General features: G+C 39.4%; 1 protein-coding gene and 1 non-coding gene across 2 annotated transcripts; one reads left to right on the forward strand and one right to left on the reverse strand.

Annotated features, from left to right (window-relative positions):
- The first annotated feature begins 3,750 nt into the window (after nt 1–3,750).
- Nucleotides 3,751–4,536, forward strand: LOC120087661 (protein MIZU-KUSSEI 1). The gene has a single exon (XM_039044508.2). It carries the CDS (start codon nt 3,751–3,753, stop codon nt 4,534–4,536), a length of 786 nt encoding a protein of 261 aa, XP_038900436.1.
- Nucleotides 4,537–20,627: 16,091 nt separating this feature from the next.
- On the reverse strand, nt 20,628–20,731 carry LOC120089553 (small nucleolar RNA R71). Its single transcript, XR_005485229.1, has one exon. It is a non-coding gene; the product is annotated as a small nucleolar RNA R71 (small nucleolar RNA).
- Between the last annotated feature and the right edge of the window lie 4,251 nt (nt 20,732–24,982).

Consider the following 24,982-nt stretch of genomic DNA (forward strand, 5'->3'; position numbering starts at 1 on the left):
TTAATTTTGCGATGATGGAGACAGGAAGTTTTCTATATTTTGTAATTTACTATTCTGAGCCGTTTTTAATTAATTCACAACCGAATAAGATTTTAAAAACATACAAATTACTCCATTGATAAATTCAAATAGTAGTATGATAGTAAACAAAGTTGAATGAACAAAAATTTATAGATGTGGAATGGGAAACGCAGGCTGGATGAAAATTTTGACAAAATGATAAAGAAATTTTCTGGTGTGAAAAACTTTTGGAATGGTTGATTATGAAGTTATGGGATATGGGTTTGGGGTAATGTGATCCAGGGGAGTGTAATGATGAACAAATTAGAGTGGACTAGGATGGGTCGAAAAATATAATCCATGTCATTGTCCCTGTGTCAAACAACATGGAGAAATTTCTCCCGACTTACCCTCTCTCATTCAGCATATAATTGAGAATTCTCCATCCCATTTGGGGTGGGTTAAATGAACCGTTGGAGATGTTTTATTTTTACATGTATTGTTTGGCCCCCCGATGAATAACGGAAACCATATTCCACAATGCAAGAACAATATGTATCTAAGTTGAATCAAACTCAGTCCTTCAACAATCTTTGAAGCTCAAGAACTTTAACTTGCACCTTTCTAGGTGGATGTCTTCGTCTACTTGCTACACGTGCAAAATTGAAAACACAATCATATTTCATATCGAGGAGCAAAACTCCAAATTGAATATTGAAGTAAAGTTTATCTATATTGAAAAAGAGAGACTCTTATCGCTTCTATTGATCACAAGTTGAACATAAAGCTATAAACGTGTGTTAAAACAAGATTAACGAAAGAAAGAGATTAGAGACAATGAACATAGAGAGTTTCGGTAACCCAATTCTATGTAACCACAACTACGTCTGGAAGGTACTTGTGCCTAAATGAAAAGGTTCCACTAGAATAGACGAGTGATTACTACTTATTTGATGGACAAGCTATCTTGATACACTAATAGCTTTCTTCGAACGAACTGTTTAAGCTCCCCTTAAACTTGACACTTCTCAACAGAACTGTTAGATTTAGATTCCCCTAAATTTGATATCTTTGTGCGCACTACAAAAAAAAAAGTACTCTCCTGATGCCTAGCATAGTCAGAAAATAGCCAAAAACACGTCAGGAGATGATCTCCTGTTGTCGTTGACATCATTGGGAGTATAGTCGGGAATTCTTGTCAGGAGACTTACTACCGACACTGGTAGCCACCCCATTAGGAATTTAACTAACTTCGGCGTTGTACATATGGTGTTAGGAGTTAGTTAAACTCCTAACAGGGTGGCTACCAGCATCAAGAGTTCATTATTTCGAATTGCTCATTAATCTCCCGACGAAGTGTTCCCAACATTGATGTATTGAACAAACTCATATACGCAAAAAACCAGAAGAGTCATCTGACTATTTGGGTTTTGGATTAATGATCAATATTTTGTTTATTTTTCTTTTCATTCAACGATTGAAAAAATCTTCAACTACAACCCTTATACTATAAGGAGTGACGTGAGAGTCTTTCCGAATCGAATATCTTCAACAAACTATCACCACCATAAGATCACACCAGCAGACTTGCAGACGGACAAAGATCAAGTTTTCTATGGTGTCACAGACTTCTTTTCGAAAAATAACACAATGTGACTCACCAAGGTAACCCACACAAACAAGAACAAAAAATATACATTTGATCACATAAGGCAAGGGACATAAACAACAAGAATAAAAAATCAGCCACCAAAAATGGAAAGAATAATATAAAATCTGAAAAGGAAAGACACTTTGAGGGCTTTAAGCCTCACAACATGCTAGAAACTAGATGCATAACAAAGTATATAAAAGAAAATAATAACACGTCAATAACATATATAAATAAGAAATTTGCATGAGTAACAAACTTGAATAACAACTAATATAGGTGTTCAAAAAATCCGATTACCTGAAAACTTGATCAATCTAACTCCAATCGGATTGAAATAAATGAAAATTTTATGGGTCGAATGGGTTCATGGATTTATCTAAAATAACCTAAACCAACCCGAGTTTAATAATTAGAAGAAAATATATATGTTTTTTTTACTTATGATACAATTATAGATACAACATTAATTTTAATTTTATTTAATTTCATATATTTTTTTAGTTTATTCTCCAACAAATCCTAAAAATAATTTTTTAGCACTTTTGAAAGAAAACTTATATAATCTAAACTGAAATTAAGTTGTTAACATTAATTCAATATATGAAAATAACTAAATAATACATATTAATATTTTACTTATTTTTAGAAAAAAAAATTAAAGAATGATTTGGATAACCCAAGCGAACCCAACCCAAATGTTTCATGGTTAGGTTGGTGGGTTAGATTGAGTTATTATTTAATAAAGGTTATTTGAATTGGAGAAATTTATAATCTGAACAATTGAGTTGGTCTAAATAGAGTTTCAAACTAACCCAACCCAACCCATGAATATCCCTAAAAGCAAACAAACTTGAACAAATACATATATTATAACTAATACAACAAATATCCCAATAGCCAATATCCCCTCAAGTTAGAGGTGAATATCGAAAACTCCCTCTTAAATAAGTTATTTAACCTTAAAAATTAGGTTTATTGTGATTTTATTAAACAAGAAAAGCATGTGCATGTTCATACACTTGAGTGATAAAGAAAAAATGGAATTACAACTTTAACTTTAGAACATAATGTAAAGATTCTAAATAGAAAACTAAAAGCTAGCTGCCTTTTCTATTTGCTAAACCTCTTTCAAGGACAATAAGTCCTCCTTTCGAGTGAAGGAATTTTAATAGAGTTGGAATAGAACGGTGTAACAACTACAAGAGTAAACGAAAATGCACAACTTAAAAGCTTTTTCTAGAGGAAAGGTGATGGATTTCTTCGACATTTACCTACTTCTTTTTGTACAAATCATGTTTTCGCATATGTTTGACAACCCGTTTTTACTTAAATTCACTCAAAATAGTATGGCATGTGACGATAAATACTTTATTTTTCAAACATCATACTTGAATTTTTTTAAAATTGGATAATTCTCACAAATAAAAATTATAAATAATTAATTCAATAAATTTACCATTTTTTATAGATATGATGAAGAGTTATTATTACTATTATCATTATCACGATTGTTGTTATTTTTTTATTTTTTTTACAAATTTAATTGGCAAATTTATAAAGGTTGATTACTGTTAATTTCAATTAGTTTTCGTATTGAAATGAGGGTAATAGAGTATGTTTGTGAAAGAGTGCAAATGTAACAAATTTATCCATATGAAATTGAAGCATTATCACATTATTTGAATGAACTTTTAGAATAATAAATAGAATTAATAAATAATTAAAGATGAAAAACAGAAAGAGAAAGTTTATCTCCGATAGCCAATTGAGTGTTTGTAAATATATAAATAGCAAAATTTATAAATATAGATACTTATTTTAATCAATTAGTTACATCCAACTCAAATGACCAAATTACACTCAAATAAATGAAAACAAAATCAATCTTCGTTACACATATAACATAAAATAGAGAAAAAAGTGGAAGAAATTTTCTATTTTTTGTAGAGAAAGCAAGAATTTGACCTTACCAATAGTTAAGGAGGCTAGACCTTTTCTAAAACACATGCCAATAACTAACTATAACGGCCATTCCCACCCTCTCTCTCTCACACCCTCTCCTGCTTCCATCATTATTGCTTCATTACCGTCGGTTGATGGGAGACCCAAAATCCACCCCCACCGCCCTTGTCGTCGCCGCCGCCGCCACGAGTTCCCCAGATCCACCACCAGAATCTTCAACTCCACCGCCACCTCCACCGCCACCACCACAATCATCTTCGTCCTCGTCTTCCTCTTCTCTTGTTCCCCCATCCAAACGAAAGAAAAACAAAACCAAGGTCTTTCGAGTCTTTCGGTCAGTATTTCGATCCTTCCCAATCATAACACCAGCATGCAAAATCCCATCGCTCCCGTCAGGGCTATCAGACACGCTCCGAACACCGTCGGGGAGAAGTGTGACTGGAACGCTCTTCGGGTACAGAAAAGGGCGCGTGAGTCTATCAATGCAAGAGACTCCAAGAAGTTTTCCTAGCATTGTGATTGAGTTAGCCATGCAAACAAACGTGTTGCAAAAGGAGATGAGCTCAGGGATGGTTAGGATCGCTCTCGAGTGCGAGAAGCGAGCCGATAAGGCCGACAAGACGAAGCTCATGGACGAGCCGTTATGGACCATGTTTTGTAATGGTAAAAAAACTGGGTATGGTGTTAAAAGGGAAGCCTCCGATGAAGATCTCAAAGTCATGGAGCTTCTCCGACCGGTGTCAATGGGTGCCGGAGTCTTGCCGGGAAACTCTGACGTGGAGGGCCCCGATGGTGAGCTGGCATACATGAGGGCCCACTTTGAACGAGTGGTGGGGTCCAGGGATTCAGAGACTTTTTATATGTTGAGTCCAGAGGAGAATAATGGGCCGGAGCTTAGTATTTTTTTTGTAAGAATTTAAAACACATATCGTGGAATGAAATCAATATTGGTTCCTACAAATTAATTGACTCTTTATGGTCGTATTACTGATGTCGCAAATGAGATCATAAATTTCATAATATTTCGTCTTTTTTTTCCTTTAAAAAAGAGAACTTTTTTCAAAATTATCTTCTTTTTGTTTTTTTTTCTTCACGAATTTGTTGATTCGATTTTTTTCTTTTTTTCTAGTTATCTCTTTCAAAATTTAGATGATTGGATGATTTATAATTTATTGAGTTTTAGATTATTTTTGAAAATTTGTTTAGTGCTATTTGAGTGAAATTTTGTTATGAGATAGGCACTTTTTTAATTTAATTGTAACTTAAGGTGAGGTCAGATTTTTTATGAAAAAATCGATAACAGATTTTGCACTTTTTTCATATTAAGCTTTCCTTCCCCCAACACCCCCACCCTTTTTTCTTCTCTTCTTCTCTTCTGTTATTCTGTTCTTCTTCTCCTTCTTCTGCTTTGAAGAGATTCATACTAAGCTTTTATCCCTATATGGGTTTGATATTATATTTAGCTAGGTTGTATATGGTGTTAGACATATTTAAATAATAATATATTTAATTAAAGTTTGGGCTAGGTGGATTAATAATTTATTATATTGGGTTATTTTATTAGATTAGACCCTATTATTTGATCTAATTAATTAAGGCCTTAGATTCCTAATTAATTGAGTGTGGACTTTGGGTAAAAGCTTATTCTAGTTAATTAGGGTCTAATTGTAACTCCAATTGAACTAGTATATAAAGAGAGTTAGGGCTATATCCCAATATACCAAAACAATAATCACTCAATCTTTCTTGAATCCCATCGGGAGAGATCCCAAGGGCATTCGGAGTTTTAGTTGAGGATGACTAGTCATCTATCATCATCTTGAAGTTATCATTAGTTTCTCAATGAAATCTGATATGTTATTATTCTTTACAATTTGACATGATCCCAAAGTTAAATCTATTTTAAATATTTATGCTAACAAGGGTATCAGAGAGTGAATTTTTTTTGTTAAATTGTTGGTTTAAGTTTGTTTTCTAGTGAGATTTTGATTCAATTTTGGTTTTGGTTAAATAATTAAAGATTATTAAAAGATTTAAATAAATTAATTAGAAAAAGAGGGGGCTAAAACCCTTGTTGCGCATGGAATCCGTTCACACCGGCAGCATACGAGAACTACGACATGAAGTTGCGAACAAAGCGTTGCTGGTCTCGCCGGCAGAAGTGCAGTCGGACGTTCTCGACATTGCAGGTGTTGCCGGCTATAAGTTTCAACGGTTTTTGTTGAGGCCAACGGTGGGTGCATCATCCGTAGAGTCGATGGATTTCGTGTTTTTTTTTTTGTTGCAACTTACGCCCGCGGTGCTTGATCCATGAATTTGGTGGATTTTGTTTTTTGATTGATTTTTTTAATATTTAAATCTAAATTCAAAGTGGACACAAGATTGTACTCTGCGGCTTGACATCTTTCATTTCATCTGACTTATCATTTTCATCATCTCATTTGATTGAGTATTGGTTTTGTAAAGTCGATCAGTTTCTTTATAAATTTACATATTTGATCTATCTCACTTCGCCACTGTTTATTTCTTACTTTATGTTAGATGCATCTAAAATCCAATTCTAAATGCTTAAGCCAACTAAATCACTTGGTAAAATCCGCTTTAGCTTGAATTATTCGAGAGAATAAGCAAGCCAGCATTAAGTTAGAAACGCTTGGTACATCTAGAGATAGACGCACTAGTGTTTTATTGCATCCTATGACTAACGCATACATCCTAGAGATAGGGTATTGTATGACATTCGCATTGAGAAGTGCCGAATAGAAGTCTAACGCATAAATGGAGATAAGAAAGTCATCTCATTTGCATCATATTCTTATTTATGTACATCTAACTTAGATCGATGCATATCCCCTACATTAAACTCCATTTTCACACAACCCCTTATTTTCTACTTGTCCCTTTTGTATCCTCTTGCACACACACAACAGCTTAGTGTAAATAACTCATTTCTGTATTCACTTAGGATATTTCTATAACAGCTACAACGCGAGGTCTGTGTTAGCTTTAATCTGAATCCCTGAGTTTGACCCTGGACTTACTAGGAACCTGAGTTAGATTTATACTTGGATTTGATTCAAGAAAACTTGAATGCCTACAGAGTGTCATGCATCCTATTGCACATCACTAACGCATCACAAACGCATCAACGCATCATTCACATTTACACATTTTTCCAATTACTTTATACAATACACTCCTAAGCTCACATCACAAATTCAACGAACAAGTTTTTAGCGCCGTTGTCAGGGATTCAACAACAAAACTAACTAGAAATTTTGTTTGTATCTTTTATAGGAAAACTACAGTTGAGGGAGTATTACGAGCTAAGCCGAAGCTTGTAAACGTTTATGAGCAGGGAAAGCACTCCTGAACTCGTATACGACCTCAAGTTGAAAGGACCTTCCAACGAAGAAAGTGATCTAATTGTCGCCACAGGTTAAGGCAACAACTACTCAAACAGCAAACTAGACAACAACAAATGGCGGACGAACAAGTTTTTGGCGCCATGCTGAATCTGTAGAGTCAAGCTGTGGAGTACAATCTCTTGTCAAATGTCAAAAATAACTAAGAAATGAGATGATGAAAATGATAAGTCAGATGAAATGAAGGAGTCAAGCCGCAAAGTACAATCTCTTGTCCTCTTTAGCTTAATTCTAATTCGTGTACAACCACTTGTAGAAGAAATGGAAGAAAATTCTCTCTCGAGCCCAGCTTTCCCCACTCCTTGATCGGCGGTGGTGGTGGTTCTCTTCCCTCTCGTGTTCTTTTCGTCCACAACACAGCTCTAAAGTCTCAAATTTTAGAATTATACAATGAGCTCAGATCTCTTCATCTGGTGGGATTTCTTCTATTTATAGGCGTTGGTCTTCTCCAACTTGATGATTGGGCAGCATTAAATTTCATACCCTAGTCAGCCGCCTGACACTCAGATGCTTTTCAGACGCCGCCAGCTGCAGATGCCCATGCTTGTAAGTGGTGATTTGACACGAACAACCTAATCAATGAATCTTTCTTGCCTGCGACACTTAGAATCTTTGTTGAAATCCTGCAATATCATGTGTTAGTGTTCACTTGCTATCGTGAGATGCTTTAGGAGTGTATAGAGTAAAACAGATTGGAAGAATAAAGTCTAAGTGCTGTATTCTGCCTTGATGCGTTTAAATGAATGCAACGCATTGGGGCGTTAGTATTATGCACAGAAGACACACAGCTCCTTATAATAACGTTCAAGTTTTCCTTGGTTAAACCCAAGTATAAATCCAATCTAGGTTCCTGGCAAGTCTAGGGTCGATCACAGGGATTCAGTTTTTACTAACATAGATTATGCGTTTGTCCTTAGTATACTTTATTTTTGTTCTTTGATTATTTTCTAAGTCTTGTGCTTAACTTAACCTCAATGATATCAACTATATGAACTCATAAGCATAAGATATGCGTTGGGAAAATAGACAAGGCTTGAACTTATCTTAAAAAGATTAAGTTTACTTTCTAACGCATGCAAGCTTGAAGTCTTAAACTCCTTTCAATTTCTCAAAGCTTTTTAAAACTTTGTTTCTCTTTTAGCAATGAGGATATAACTCATCTCCAAATTTAGGGATGAAGGAAATCCGAGCGTAGACGCATCAATGTATACATCATAAAGAAAAAGGGAAACAAAATAAGAAGAATTTTGAATGCAGCTCCTCTGTCATTACTTCAAAAGAAAGAAATTTCAAATGACATGAGCTTAATTAGAACAGGCACTTAGCCGTAGTTGGATGCCCGCATAACACCCGTGGGGGTAAGCCAAAATGAAGTTAAGTATCCTAGACCAACGCGTCCCATAAAACTCCTCTATCTAGTCTAAAAAAAAAACATTATACTTTGAAAAAGGAATGATTATTAGATATGAGTTTAGTTGTAAAGGGTTCTCACCCGTACTTGGATGCTCGTATGACACCCATGGGGGCAAGCCAAAACGAAAGTGGGATACCTAGAGAAATGCATGGGTAAACAAGTACACAATCACTTTTTATCCAACATTTGTTTTTCAAAAGAAATAGCATCTAACGCATTGCTGGTTGAGAAAAGATTGAAATGTTTTGAGAAATGAAAGGAGTTGCGATGAGAAGCCTGCCGCATCGGAAACTAAATATTAGTCCTTTTAAGAAAAGCGTCAATCTAAGTTATATTTTCCCAACTCTTATTTCAGCTTTGAGACGAATATGATGAGAGGTGAAATTTGCACATTTAAGGCAGAGGAGATAGCGAAGAATTATTTTAGAATGCTTGAGGACAAGCATTGTTCAAATTTGAGGGTGGTTGATAACTTGTAAAAATAAAAATTATCCTTGCTCTTAAATTAGAACAATTAGGGTTTTTAATGATAAAATCTCCACATTTTTCATAGAAACGCATGGATTTACTTAAACAATAGAAATTTCATGTAAAAGAAGTTTATCACTAAAAATCGCGGCGTTAACGCACTACTTTGCAGGATTTCAATTCAAAAACTGACAATAACGCATTAGACAAGTGCCGCAGGAAACGCGCTAACGCATGAGCCATGCGTCAGAGGGAATTCAACACATAGAAGATTCGTTACTTCGGGCTGATTGTGTCACATCACCACTTGCAAGCATGGGCACCTGCAACAGGCGGCGTCTGAAAAGCTTTCAGAGGTCAGGCGGCCAACCAGGACATGGAATTTAATGCTGACCAGGGCATGGATTTAAATGCAGCCCATCCTCCAAGTGGACGAGACCAGCGCCTATAAATACTTGAAGACCGTCAAGAATTAAGAGTTCCAGACAATTAGAAGCTCCATACTCTCTGTAAATTTTTAGACTTAGTTTTAGTTTGTACAAGCTGTGCCGAGGTGTAAGATGATCGAAGGAGCTGAGAACCACCACCATTGCCGACCAGGGAGTGGAGAAAGTTATTCTTGAGAAAGATACTCTGTCCTCAGCTCTTTAAAGTGATTGTATACAACAAGATCGAGCCAAAGAACTACAAGAGATTGTATTCTTTGGCTTGACTCAGTCTCTCTCTTATTATCATTTTCATTTCATTTTGATTGAATATAGTTCTTTGTAAAGACTCATTGATCCTTTAAAAAATTCATATATTTGATCATCACTTTTTCTATTGTTCATCTTCTGTTTATGTTGAAAGCATTAGTACTTCATGCATAATTCTGTTTCAACGCCTAAACCAACTTGACAACTTGGTGAAAGCTTCTTTACTTAGTTGTTCGAAAGAATAGCTAAACCACATTAAGTAGAACACCTAGTACAGCTAGAGATAGACTTACTAGTGTTTCTTGCATTCTAGGTTAGACGCATGCACCCTAGAGATAGGCTTGTATGTTTTTCGCATTGAGAAGTGTTGAATGATGTCTAACGCACGAACAGAAAGATAAGCAACCCATCCTATTTCATCCACACTACATCAGTTGTATGCAATTATCTTTAACCGACGCGTCCACCTACTTAAATTCCATTTTCACATGAACCTTCATTTTCCACTCAACTCTTTTGTATTGTCTTGCATAAGCATAGCATGTTAGTGTAAATAATACATCTTTCACATTTATTTAGGAAAAACCACTCCTCCAAGTCTATGCTGTGTTGGGGTACTGGTTCTTCTCGTCCAACTAAGTCTCAAATGCTACTGCGTTACTGGACCCTAACCAAGTTGGCTCAAAGATCACTGAAGGTGGCACAAAATTTTGGATTGGACTTTATTGGGGCGAAGGAATGGAGTGAGGAAGGTCCTGATCTATGAATATGGGTTCTTGATGAATCTACTCAGGACTCCCTTTTAGCTGGGCTATTGGTGAGTCAAGGAAAAATTCAAGTGCAGGTTGTGCTTCTTCAGCCAAAGCTTCTGGCTCAGCTTCACATTCTTCATTCTCTAAAGCTTCATCGCTGTGTTCAACTACCATGACGCGTCTTTTCTTGGGGGTGCATTTTGTTGGTTGAGGTCTACGTGCCACTTCTTTGGTAGGTAAGGTTGGTTGATGCTGTGATCCTCGAAGAATATGCCTTACTGCCTTGATGTCTATCAGACCATCGACTTCTTCATAATCATCCCCCAGAGGGATGCCCCCGTGTTCGCATAACGCGCAAATCAGCCAGAAATATATAGTTGCCCTCGAGACTTGCTCTTGATGGTCTTGATCGGGTTTCGTATAATCCTCCCAATATCCAACGGGATGCATTGTATTATGCAGTAAGTGGCCAGGACGTGTTCTCTGGATAATGTTTCATCATGCGTTGTAGGCATGATGCTGCGTTTGATTAAATAATACCACATGTTAGCGTCTGGGTTCAGATTCCTGGAAGCAAGCATCTTTGATCCATTCCTTGATGTCTGCCATTTACTTCCAGGTTTAGCCACTATCTTCAACGCATCTTCCAATTGACCAGGCGTTGGTTGCTCTAATATGTGGTTTCCTTCTGCGAGGATTACTATTCAAGTTGAACACTTCATTTATCTTGTCTGCCGAGAAGTACACTAACACCCCTTCCACGAAGGCAATGTTCTTTTCCATGTCGATTCGCTGTTGTAGAACGGCAGACAAGGTTGGGCCAGATGCGATCGTGCCCAACGTAGAATTGATTCCACCCTAGTGCGTTGATGGTTTCTATGATATAGACTAGCAATGGGTGGCATTCAGGGAAGAAGCCTTTTTCTACTAATATGTCATTAAACTGACGCTTCCTTCCCATGGTTCTCATAGGTAACGCCTCCGTTACCTTGCGTTTCCCTGCCATGTTCTCTTGCCTCTTTAGCCAACTCTCTTAACTCATTCTCCAACTCCTTTTGGAGATTGGTTTTCCTTCACCCTTGTCTCGCGGGCGCATATTCTTCCAATTTATTTTCCAATGCGTTGTGCCCTTTTTTACGCGTTGCACCCTCAGGTCTGGGTGCAACTTCTTCTTCTTCTTCTTCCTCCAGTATCAACGTTCTCTTCCTTGATACTCTATTTGATTTTATAAGCCCTTCATCCGTGTCAGATGGGCGTGGCTACGACGCATCAGGGCCAACTCTCCTTTCTCTACTTTCTTCTTCTCTTTTTTCATTCTCTTCCCTTTCTTCATTTTCCATCTCTTCTTTAGCATCGCTGCATATCTTTATGTTTCATCCAACTCGAGTGATGCGTTTGGTGGATCTGAACGCATCACTTGAGTTGCTTCTTGCTTTTGGTTGAGCGATGCTAGAATAACTCCAAATACTTCTTCTTCATCACGTCTTGCTAACTCTGCCAAGTCTTCAAGGTTATGCTTTGACACAGGATTGTCAGAGGCTGGGATGGGTGGAGTGAATGGCGAGGTGCCAACAGGGGTGTGAGGCGTCCCTGGAGAGGATATTAGGATGGGTGAAGGTGATGGCTAGTTAGACGTGTCTGATTCCACTGGGTAAATTATGGCTAAGAGTTCAATGGATAGAAGGGGAGGTGGATGCACCGCTGGAGATGGTGCGGTATGGGTATATGTAGGAAGAGGTTCATGCGTTGCACCCACCAAGGTTATGTTTGGGATAAATGGTGGTGGGGCAGGCTTTTTATAAGGTTTGGATGTGGCTATAGATGACGGGCGCGTCCTGGTCTTGGCTGGTGTCTTTACCCTTGGTTTAGGGGCAGACTTGGGTTTTTGTGGGGTTTTAGCCCTAGGCAGAGAAGTTTTGGCCGAAAGGGTTTACAGGTTTCTTGGAGCTTTTGGCCAAAGCTTTCATGGAGGTGGAAGAAGGTGTAGGGACGGCCAGACGCTGAGTAGAGGTAGCGTCATCGTAAGAGGCTTTCGATTGGGTAGGGACGGAGGTTGATTTCCTAGGGATAAGTGGTGGTGAACTTGAAAATGAAGAGGAGGAGAAGGAACTTACCGGCAAATCATTGCCTAGGCTGTAGCTTTGGTTCTGAGAATTTGAGCCGGACGACATTGTTCACCAGAGATGCTGAACGAGAAAGGAAAATGAAGGTTTGGTGAATCTGAGGTTCTAGTGGTTTCTAAAGAAATGGAGGTTCGTAGGCGCAGTGAAGGAGAAGAAGAAACGGTTTGGTTCAAGTGAGGTTTTTGTAGGGGGAGAGGATGATCGCGGCCGACGTCAGGCAGCGCCTAACGTCTGCAATTAATGCAAAGTGGAAGGGTCGCCTTGTTTAGCCAAAACACTCGAGTGTTTTGTGTTTTCGAGACGCGTCCCTTAACTGCCCCCTGCGTTAGACTTGTGTCTAACGTGTCCAATGTTTTAGTTTTAATTATACACTTTTCTAATTTTGTAAAGGCAAAACAATCAACTTAAAACTTTCAAATAACTAAACTAAAAAATTCAAACATAACTTAAAATACAGAATGCAAAATAATAAGGTTGAGAGGCATCCCTGGAGGATGTGGCGTTACAATCGCAGAGATGCCTCGACGCGAGCTTCAACTTGTCTCGCGTAGCGCAAGAGACGACTTTTGGCATTCCACTTCGTCTTTAAAGTACGGCTTAACCCATTGGCCGTTTACTTTTAACACATCAGTGCCATCTTCTCGCGTTAGTTCCACAGTACCGTAGGGAAAGATCATTTTAATTATGAAGGGCCCGGACCATCTAGATTTCAATTTCCTTGGAAACAGACGCAAGAGTGAGTTGAACAATAAAACTTTTTTATCAACAACAAGTACCTTCTTGCTGATGCGTTAGTCGTGCCAACGCTTTATCTTTTCCTTGTAGATCTTGTTGTTTTCATATGCGTTCATTTGCCATTCTTCGAGCTCGTTGAGCTGAAGCTTGTGTTGAACGCCCGTCGCATCCGGATTCATGATCAACTTCTTTACTATCCAAAATGCCTTATGCCCCAACTCTACAGGAAGATGACATGCTTTACCAAATACAAGTGAGTAAGGAGACATACCTATAGGCGTTTTGTATGTAGTCCTGTAGGCCCAGAGTGCTTCATCCAGCCTCTGCGCCCAATCTTTCCACGTTGTGCTGACGACTTTTTCCAGAATTGATTTGATTTCTCGATTTGAAATTTCTGCCTAACCGTTTGTCTGAGGGTGGTAGGCGGTAGCAATCTTCTGCCTGACATTATATTTTGCAAGTAATTTTGAAACGATGCAATTGATAAAATGCGTACCTTCATCGCTTATTAGAGCTCTCGGCGTTCCATAGTGTGTGAAAATATTCCTGATAAGAAATTTAGATATAGTAGACGTGTCATTTCTGGCACAGGCTACTGCCTCTACCCACTTAGATACATAGTCTACAGCCAACAGGATATATTGCTGACCACAAGACAGAGGGAATGGGCCCATAAAATCTATGTCCTAAACGTCAAACAACTCCACTTCAAGAATATTATTCAAGGACATTGCGTCCTTTGAAGAAATATTCCCTGTGCATTGGCAGAGGTCACAATTTTGAACAAACTCTCATGCGTCCTTAAAAATGGTGGGCCAAAAGTAACCGCATTGAAGAACTTTCATCGTGGTCCTTTGCCCACCAAAATGCCCACCATAAGGAGAATTATGACACTCGGCCAAGATGCGTTGTGTCTTCTCCTCTGGGACACATCGACGTAGTATAGAGTAGGGCCTTGTCTGTATAGAAACGGTTCGTCCCAGAAAAAAACTTACTGTCATGGACTAGCCGTTTCTTCAGCTGGGAATTAAAGTTTTTAGGGAACTGCTTGGTGGTCAAGTAATTAACTATATCAGCATACCAAGGTTCCCTGCCTTCAATTCTAAACAAGCTCTCATCGGGGAATGCGTCCTTTATGTCGTTTTTCTGGACTTGCATTTCTTGATTTTCAAGCCTGGATAGGTCGTCAGCCACCTGATTTTCTATTCCCTTTCTATCTTGGATGTCAATGTTAAATTCCTGTAGAAGTAGAACCCATCTTATCAGTCTCGGCTTTGCGTCCTTCTTGCTCATTAGAAACTTGATGGCTGAGCGGTCGGTATATATAGTGGCTGATGCACTAATTAAGTAAGAACGAAAATTTTCAATACCAAATACTACAGCCAACATCTCTTTCTCAGTAGTTGTATAGTGTTCCTGAGAGTCGTTTAATGTTTTGGATGCGTAAGAGATGGGATGTATCAAGTTTCCCCTCTTCTGCCCTAACATAGTTCCCAATGCGACATTACTTGCGTCACACATAAGAATGAAATGATGCGTCCAGATGGGCTGTTGTCAACGCATACTTCAAGGTTTTGAACGCGTCAGTGCAGTCTTCGTTAAAAACATAGGGTCGGTTCGCCTCCAATAATGCGCTCAGAGGTAACGCAATCTGAGAAAAACTTCTGACGAACCGTTTATAGAAGCCGACATGTCCTAGAAAATTTCTTAACGTTTTGACATTTGGTGGTGGTGGAAGTTTTGCTATTACATCAATCCAAGCTCTATCCACTTCCAAGCCAGCCTTGGATACTTTATGCCCCAAAATAATTCCTTCTGTCACCATGAAGTGACATTTTTCCTAATTCAGTACTAAGTTTATTTCCTCGCACCTAGCGAGAACGACTTCTAAGTTATCCAGACATGACTGGAATGAGTCTCCAAAGACTGAAAAGTCGTCCATGAAGACTTCCACGGTCTTCTCCAGAATGTCAGAGAAAATGGCCATCATACAGCGTTGAAATGTCGTTGGTGTGTTGCATAGCCCAAAGGGCATGCGTCTGAATGCGAAAGTGCCAAAGGGACAAGTGAACGTGGTCTTCTCTTGATCTTCTGGATCTATTAAAATCTGGTTGTAACCAGAATAATCATCGAGAAAACAATAAAACTCTTTACCTGCAAGTCTATCAAGCATCTGATCAATGAAGGGAAGAGGAAAGTGGTCCTTTTTAGTTGCTGCGTTGAGTTTCCAAGAATCCATACAAATTTGCCAGCCTGTGAAAGTTCTTGAAGGAATGAGTTCATTGTTGCTGTTCTATCACGGTCGTTCCACCTTTCTTGGGAACGCATTGAACTGGACTAACCCAACTGCTGTCGGATATCGGATAAATAACTCCCGCGTCCAGCCATTTCAGAATCTCCTTTTTTACCACTTCTTTCATAATGGGGTTAAGCCTTCTTTAAGGCTCGATTGACCCCGTCTTCCCTTCCTCCAGCCTAATTTTGTGCATACAATAGGATGGACTTATTCCACGAATATCTGCAAGCGTCCACCCTATTACGCGTGTATGTTTCTTCAACATCTGCAAAAGTGAATCTTCATTAGGCTTTGTGAGATTAGTGGAAATGATAACAGGCAATGTATTATTAGTTCCAAGAAAAACGTATTTCAAATGTTCGGGTAACTGTTTAATTCGAGTTCAGGTGGGTTGGTTTTGTCTGCCGCTCACTTAGACTTAGCAGCTCGGATTCCTTCAGGGTTCCCTCTTGCGCGAGAACTTCACATACTCGAGTCTCTTCTTCAGTCAATTCAATATTGTTTAGCTGACAATCATCACTGTCTGGGAATTTTAATGCGTTGAGCACATTAAATTTCACCTCTTCATTATCCACGCGCATGGTTAGCTCACCTTTATGCACATCAATCAGAACTTTCCCAGTAGCCAATAAAGGGTGTCCAAGGATGATTGGAACCTCCCTATCTGCTTCATAATCCAGAATAATGAAGTCTGCTGGGAATATGAGATTGTCAACCTTCACCAAAATATCTTTAATCTTTCCTTTCGGGTACTTAATTGTCCTGTCAGCGAGTTGAAGGGTGACAGAAGTAGGTTATGCCTCGTCAATCCTCAATTTCTTAAAAACTGAAAGGGGCATGAGATTGATGCTTGCTTCTAGGTCGCACAACGCATGACCCACATCTAATCCTCCAATTGAACAATGAACTGTGAAGCTCCCTGGGTCCTTCTGCTTCTGTGGTAGCTTGTTGCTTACTAACGCGTTGCATTCCTGCGTTAATGCTATTACTTCTTTCTCACTGAATTTTCTCTTTTTCGTCAAAATGTCCTTCACAAACTTCACGTATGTTGGCATCTGCTTCAAAGCTTCTATGAGTGGAATGTTGATGTGCAGCTGCTTTAGAAGCTTGAGAAAGCGCTTGAACTGATGTTCATCATTCTTCCTCATCAGACGCCTAGGGAATGGTGCGTTCAGAGGCACCTCCTACTTTCCCACGTTAGACGTGCCAGTTTTCGAAAGGCTGGTATTTTCTGGCATTCTCTCTTCCTGATTCGTTGTACATGTAATGTGTTCTTTCGAAGGACTATTGCTTCTTGGATTCATCTTTCTTTCTGTAAGGGCTCTTCCACTCCATAACGTCACTGCGTGACATTGCTCTTTCCCGTTATTATTCCCAAGTATCTCTGTATTGCTGGGTAGAACGCCTGGCTACCTGCTTTTCATCTCGCTTGCAATCTACCCTACCTGGAGTTCCAGGTTTCTGATTGATGACACCTGGCTCTTCAGCATTGCATCGTTTTGGGCTATGTACTCCTTCAATAGGTTTTCCAGCGGAGTTCCAAAACTTGATGCGTGGCCACCTCTATTGAAGGGTTGTTGATGCGTTTGTTGAAAGACAAGTAGCGGTCCATTCCTTTGCTTATGGCTCGCGCCTGGGTTGTGCTCTTGCTGATTTCCTCCTGTCTAAGAAAAATTCGGATGGTTTCTCCATCTAGGGTTATAAGTATTAGAAAATGGGTTATTCTTGATGAAACATACTGACTGAGGGTTCTGAGGACACTCAGCATATGAATGAAAATCTCCACATCCCACACAGGTTACCATGGGTTGCCCTAACGCCTCCACTTGATTCACCTTCTACTGGTTTGGTGCGTTACCTAGCATTATGTTATGTAGAAGGCTGGTCATGGTAGCCAAGAGCGTGGCTATCGCGTTGGCATCAACGGAGTTAATGTTCTGAGATCTTCTTCTTCTGTCATTTCTTCCATCGTATGTGTCATCTACCCACTCATGTTATGTTTGGCAATACGATCTAATATTTCTTTAGCTTCAGTATAGGATTTGTCCATCAGTCCTCCGGTTGCTACTGCATCTACTGCCATCTATGACACCCTGTTTAGTTCGCCATAAAACGTGTCCATCTGAATAGTCAAAGGTAGTCTGTGGTTTGGACAGTTCTTGACCAAGCCCTTGAAACACTCCTATGCAATGCTCAAAGTCTCAGTGTCTTCCTGTTCAAAGTTCATGATTTCCCGACGCCTCCTCGCATTGGTGGTAGGTGAGAAGTATTTCTGCATAAACTTTTCCACCAACTTTTCCCATGTGGTGATTTCCCCAGGCTCTAATGAACTTACCCATTGCTTTGCGTCGTCTCGCAAAGAATAGGGAAACAAGGAGAGCTTGATTGCCTCTGGTGTGATTCTAGGAATCACAAAGGAATTGCATGTTTCCAGGAAACACTTCATATGGGCATGAGGATCTTAGCCACGGCTACCCCCAAATTGCCCAGCAGTCTGGAGCATTTGGAGCATAACAGATTTCATTTGAAACCTGGTTCCATCAGGCATCAGATATATGATTCTTGGAGAGAAATCATATAGCACAGGGGATGCGAATTCTCTCATAGGATGCGTGCTGTTGTTTGCCATCAGGATTGGGTTCTGTGCAGTGTGAGCCAGTTGTTGATTTTGTTGTTCTTCCGCCATTGCTCTTTCCCTTTCTTGCAGTCTGAGTAACTGTTGCCTCAACCTTCGACGACGGTTGGATCGATTCCTATGCTGGAAGGTCCGTTCAATCACGGGGTCGTATCTGAACTCAAGAGTGTTCTCCCTGTTCATACACATTCATAAGCCTAAGCATAGCTTGTAATACTTCCCTTAATTGAAGTGTCCCTACAACAAATACAAACGGAATTTCTGGTTAGTTCTTGTTACTGAAATCCTAGGCAACGGCGCCAAAAACTTGTTCGCTTGCTATCGTGAGATGCACTAGGAATTTATAGAGTAAAACTGATTGGAAGAATAAAGTCTAAGTGTTGTGTTCTGCCTTGATGAATTTAAATGAATGCAATGCGTTGGGGCGTTAGTATTATGCACAGAAGACACACAGCTCCTTATAATAACGTTCAAGTTTTCCTAGATTAAACCCAAGTATAAATCCAATCTAGGTTTCTAGCAAGTCCAGGGTCAATCACAGGGATTCAGTTTTTACTAACACAGATTATGCGTTGTACTTGCAGTAGGAGGTTTTTCCTAAATAAATGTGAAAGATGTATTATTTACACTAACATGCTATGCCTATGTAAGACAATACAAAAGAGCTGAGTGAAAAATGAAGGTTCATGTGAAAATGGAATTTAAGTAGGTGGATGCGCCGGTTAAAGATAATTGCATACAACTGATGTAGTGTGGATGAAATGGGATGGGTTGCTTATCTTTCTGTTCATGCGTTAGACATCATTCAACACTTTTCAATGTGAATAACATACAAGCCTATCTCTAGGGTGCATGCGTCGAACCTAGATTGCAAGAAACACCAGTAAGTCTATCTCTAGCTATACTAGGCGTTCTACTTAATGTGGCTTAGCTATTCTTTCGAACAACTAAGTAAAGAAGCTTTCACCAAGTTGTCAAGTTGGTTTAGGCGTTGGAACAGAATTATGCATGAAGTACTAATGCTTTCAACATAAATAGAAGACAAACAATAGCAAAAGTGATTATCAAATATATGAATTTTTTAAAGGATTAATGAGTCTTTACAAAGAACTATATTCAATCAAAATGAAATGAAAATGATATTAAGAGAGAGACTGAGTGAAGCTAAAGAATACAATCTCTTGTAGTTCTTTGGCTCAATCTTGTTGTGTACAATCACTTTAAAGAGCCAAGAACAGAGTATCTTTCTCAAGAATAACTTTCTCCACTCCCTAGCCGGCAGTGGTGGTGGTTCTCAGTTCCTTCGATCATCTTACACCTCGGCACAACTTGTACAAACTAAAACTAAGTCTAAAAATTTACAGAGAGTATGGAGCTTCTAATTGTCTGAACTCTTAATTTTGGAGGGTCTTCAAGTATTTATAGGCGCTGGTCTCCTCCACTTGGAGGATGGGCTGCATTTAAATCCATGCCCTGGTCAGTATTAAATTCCATGTCCTGGTTGGCTGCCTGACCTCTGGAAGCTTTTCAGACGCCGCCTATTGCAGGTGCCCATGCTTGCAAGTGGTGATGTGACACAATCAGCCCGGAGTAACGAATCTTCTATGTGTTGAATTCCCTCCGACGCATGGCTCATACGTTAGCACGTTTCCTGCGGCACTTGTCTAATGCGTTATTGTCAGTTCTTGCGTTGAAATCTTGCAAAATAGTGCGTTAGCACCGCGATTTTTAGTGATAAACTTCTTTTACGTGAAATTGCTATTGTTTAAGTAAATTCATGCGTTTCTATGAAAAATGAGGAGATTTTATCATTAAAAACCCTAATTATTCTAACTTAAGAGCAATGATAATTTTTATTTTTACAAATTATCAGTTAGTGCCGCAGTATTTTAGCAATAAACATTCTTTTGTATGAGTTTGATAGTGTTCGAGTAATTCCATGCATTTTCTCTAAAAATGATGAGATTTTATCATTAAAGACCCTAATTGTTCCAACTTTTGAGTCACAATAACTTGTATTTTTACAAGTGAATCATAACTTAGCTCAACAGCTAGCCCACACTGTGCAAAATCCTATCATAATGGCAAACAGTAGTATGCGTCCCATGCGGGAGTATGTATCTTCTGTGTTGTATGATTTCTTACTAAGGATCATATATCCAATGCCATATGGGACAAGATTTGAGATGAAATCTGTGATGCTACAAATGCTTCAAACAACTGGACAATTTGGGGGTGCTCGGGAAGAAGACCCTCACGCCCACATGAAACGTTTTCTAGAGACATGCAACTCGTTTGTGATTCCTGGGATCACTCTAGAAGCTATCAAGCTATCTTTATTCCCATATTCTTCGCGTGACGACGCAAAGCAATGGGTGAGTTCTTTGGAGCCTAGGGAGATCACGACCTAGGAAAAGTTGGTGGAGAAATTCATGTAGAAATATTTGCCACCCACCACAAACGCAAGGAGGCAGAGAGAGATAATGAACTTTGAGCAAGAAGAATTCGAAACCTTGAGTGCTGCATGGGAGCGCTTTAAAGGATTAGTCAAGAATTGGCCCAATCACGGATTATCGTTAACCATCCAGATGGAAACCTTTTATGGCAGATTAAATAGAGCATCTCAAGTGGTAGCTGACGCAGCTGCAGCTGGCTGTATCATGGACAAATCTTATAATGAAGCTAAGGAAATACTAGACCGCATAGTCAAGCATAATATGTTATGGGTAGATGACACTTGCAATGCAAGAACAGATAAGATGAGACGATCTCAAAATGTGAACTCTATTGATTCTAACGCAATAGCCATGCTCTCTGCACAAGTGGCTACCATGACAAACCTTTTGCAGAATATGTCACTCGGGAACGCATCACACTCACAAAAGGTAAATCAGGTGGAAACATTCGTACAACCCATGGTCAGATGTGTGGGCTGTGGAGACCCTCGTTCCTACACTGATTACCCAAACAATCTGCAATCGGTATGCTTTATTAAAAATAACCTATATAATCCTGGATGGAGGAACCATCCAAATTTCTCTTGGGCAAGTCAACAATAGGAGCAACACCAACCAGGGGTAAATCGGCAGTAAAAGCAAGGACCGTTGCCTAGATTCCTGCCGTCACAACAGCCGCACTAACAATCCTTTAATAGAGGAAGTCATGCGTCGAGTTCAACGTCTGCACTTGAAAACCTCTTAAAGGAATATGTCACTCAGAAACGACACATTGCTAAAAAGCCAAGCGTCATCCATAAGAAATCTGGAGATACATGTGGGGTAGATTGCTAGTGAGTTGAAGAATCGGTAGCCAGGAGTCTTGCCCAGCAATACGGAACCCCCAGGAAATAACAATAGAAAAGAGCAATGTCATGCGGTGACATTGCGAGCTGGCAAACCTCTTGTAGAAAGAACCTTGAACCTAAGAACCAGCAATCCTTCAAAAGAGCTAAACACACGCCTGACGCATTGGAAGATCAAGAACGGACGCCTGAATCCATAATCCATTCGAAGCCAAGCACGTCTAATGCGAGATAACCCGCGGTTCAGCTGAACGCACCATTTCCTAGACGATTGATGAAGAAGAATGATGAGCAGCAATTTAAGCGTTTTCATGAACTTCTGAGGCAACTGCACATTAATATTCCACTTGTAGAAGTTTTAGAACAAATGTCGAAGTACATCAGATTCTTGAAGGATATTCTTACAAAGAATAGGAGAATCAGCGAGACAGAAGCAATTGTTCTAACGTTGCAATGCGTTAGTCAGCAACAAATTACCCAAGAAATAGAAGAACCCGGGAAGCTTCACAGTCTCGTGCTCAATCAGAGGGCTGGTCGTAGGACATGCATTGTGTGATCTGGGAGCAAGCATTAACCTCTTGCCACTATCAATTTTCAAGAAATTGGGAATTGGTGAAGCTCAGCCCACTTATGTAATGCTTCAACTCGCTGATAAGACGATCACATATCCTAAAGGAAAGATTGAGGATGTTCTAGTGAAAGTTGACAAATTCATATTCCCAACGGACTTCATCATCCATGATTATGAAGCAGACAGGGATGTACCAATCATTCTTGGATGACCCAAGAGAGAATTGACCATGCACGTAGACAATCAAGAAGTGAAATTTAATGTGTTAAACGCATTAAAGTTCCCAGATAATGAAAAATGTCAACTTAACAAAATAGAGTTGCCTGAAGAAGAAGCGGCCCAAGTTTATGAGGTCCTTGCGTTGGAAGACAACGTGAAGAAACTCGAGCCGCCAAGTCTGAGTGAGCGACAAACAAAGCCAACGCGTCCATCATTGGAAGAACCACTAGAACTAGAACTAAAACCTTTACCTAACCACCTTAAATATGCTTTTCTTGGATCAAACAACACCTTACCTGTAATTATTTCAGCAAATTTTTCCGAGCCTAACGAATATTCTCTTTTGCAGATGTTGCAAAAACACATGCGGGCAATAGGATGGACACTGGCTGACATCCGTGGCATCAACCCATCTTACTGCATGCACAAAATTAGGCTAGAAGCAGGGAAGATTGGATCAATTGAGCCTCAACGAAGGCTAAATCACATAATGAAGGAAGTAGTCAAGAAAGAAATCATAAAGTGGTTGGACACAGGAGTAATCTACCCTATATCTGATAACAGCTGGGTAAGCCTAGTTCAATGCGTCCCTAAAAAGGGAGGAACAACAGTGATAGTCAATAGTAGCAACGAGCTCATCCCTTCAAGGACTGTCACGGATTGGTACATCTGCATGGACTATAGGAAACTCAATGCAACAACCAAGAAGGACCACTTCCCACTTCCCTTCATTGACCAGATGCTTGATCGATTGGCTGGAAAAGAATTTTATTGTTTTCTAGATGGATACTCTGGCTATAACCAAATTTTAATCGACCCAGAAGATCAGAAAAAGACTACATTTACTTGCCCCTTTGGAATGTTCACGTTCAGACACATGCCCTTTGGACTATGCAACGCACCTGGAACATTCCAAAGATGCATGATGGCAATTTTCTCTGACTTTTTGGAAAAGACCGTTAAAGTTTTGATGGCAATTTTCAATTGTGCTTAGACAACCTGGAGGCCGTCTTCGCTCGATGCAAGAAACAAATCTTGTGTTAAATTGGGAAAAATGTCACTTTATGGTGACTAAAGTTATTGTTTTGGGCCACAAGGTATCTAAAGCAGGATTGGAAGTTGATGATGCCAAAGTAGATGTAATAGCTAAACTTCCTCCGCCATCAAATGTAAAAGCTCTACAAAGTTTTCTAGGACATGCAGGCTTCTATCGAAGGTTCGTAAAAGGATTTTCTCAAATTGGGTGACCGCTAAGCCCATTATTAGAAGCGAACCGGCCCTACGAATTCAATGACGACTGCCGTAACGCATTTGAAACACTGAAGTATTCATTGTCTACAGCTCCGACATTAATAGCACCAGACTAGACGCAACATTTTATTCTGATGTGCAATGCAAGTAACGTTACTGTGGGAACCATGTTAGGGCAGAAAAAAGGGAATTTGATACACCCCATCTTTTATGCGTCGAAGACTCTGAACGATTCTTAGGAACATTACACAACTACGGAGAAAGAAATGTTGGCTATAGTGTTCAGAATAAAAAAATTTCGATCTTATTTATTTACGTCAGCAACCATCTTTACAAACCACTCAGCCATTAAGTTCCTGATGAGTAAGAAGGACACAAAACCAAGATTAATCAGATGGGTGCTGCTGTTACAAGAATTCGACATTGATATTAAGGACAGAAAGGGAACTGAAAATCAGGTGGCTGATCACCTATCTAGATTAGAGAATCAGGAGATACAAGACCAAGAAGATGAAATCAGAGATGCATTTCTTGATGAAAGCTTATTCAAAGTTGAAGACAGGGAACCTTGGTAAGCAGACATAGTTAACTACTTAACTACCAAACAATTCCCTGGACACTTCAATTCTCAACAAAAGAAACGACTGGTTCACGATAGAAAATTCTATTTTGGGATGAACCGTTTCTTTACAAACAAGGCCTCAAGTCCATCATGTGTCGGTGCATTTCAGAGGGAGAGACACAACGCATCCTGGTTGAGTATCATGACTCTTCTTATAGAGGGCATTTTCGAGGGCAAAGAACCGCTGCAAAGGTTCTTCAAAGTGGATATATCTGGCCTAACCTCTTCAAGGATGCAAGGGAGTATGCTTTCAAGTGTGACCCTTGCCAATGCATAGGAAATATATCATCAAGGGATGTAATGCCTCTAAACAATATTCTTGAAGTCGAATTATTTAACATATGGGGCATCGATTTTATGGGACCTTTTCCCCTGTCATGCGGTCAACAATATATCCTGCTGGTAGTAAATTACATATCAAAATGGGTGGAAGTTGTGGCCTGTGACAAAAATGATGCAGCGACTGTTTCTAAATTTCTCACCAGGAACATTTTCACAAGATTTGGAACACCAAGAGCACTGATGAGTGACAAAGGTACGCATTTCATTAAACGCATCATTTCAAAATTTCTTGCAAATACAATGTCAAGCACAAGATTGCTACCGCATACCACCCGCAAACCAATGGTCAAGCTGAGGTATCTAATCGGGAAATAAAATCAATATTGGAAAAATTCATCAACGCATCATGGAAAGATTGGGTGCAGAGGCTGGACAAAGCACTTTGGGCCTATAGAACTACCTACAATACTCCATAGGTATGCCTCTATACTTCTTGGTATTCTGAAAAACCTGTCACTTACCCCTGGAGTTGAAGTACAAAGCTTTCTGGGCAGTAAAGAAGTTGAATTTAAACTTG

The sequence above is a fragment of the Benincasa hispida genome, chromosome 10, assembly GCF_027475165.1.
Source record: "Benincasa hispida cultivar pf3 chromosome 10, pf3_genome.v1.1, whole genome shotgun sequence".
Lineage (NCBI taxonomy): Eukaryota > Viridiplantae > Streptophyta > Magnoliopsida > Cucurbitales > Cucurbitaceae > Benincasa > Benincasa hispida.

Excerpts from the sequence above, each read along its gene's own strand:
- LOC120087661 (XM_039044508.2), top strand. The coding sequence starts at position 3,751 with ATGGGAGACCCAAAATCCACCCCCACCGCCCTTGTCGTCGCCGCCGCC.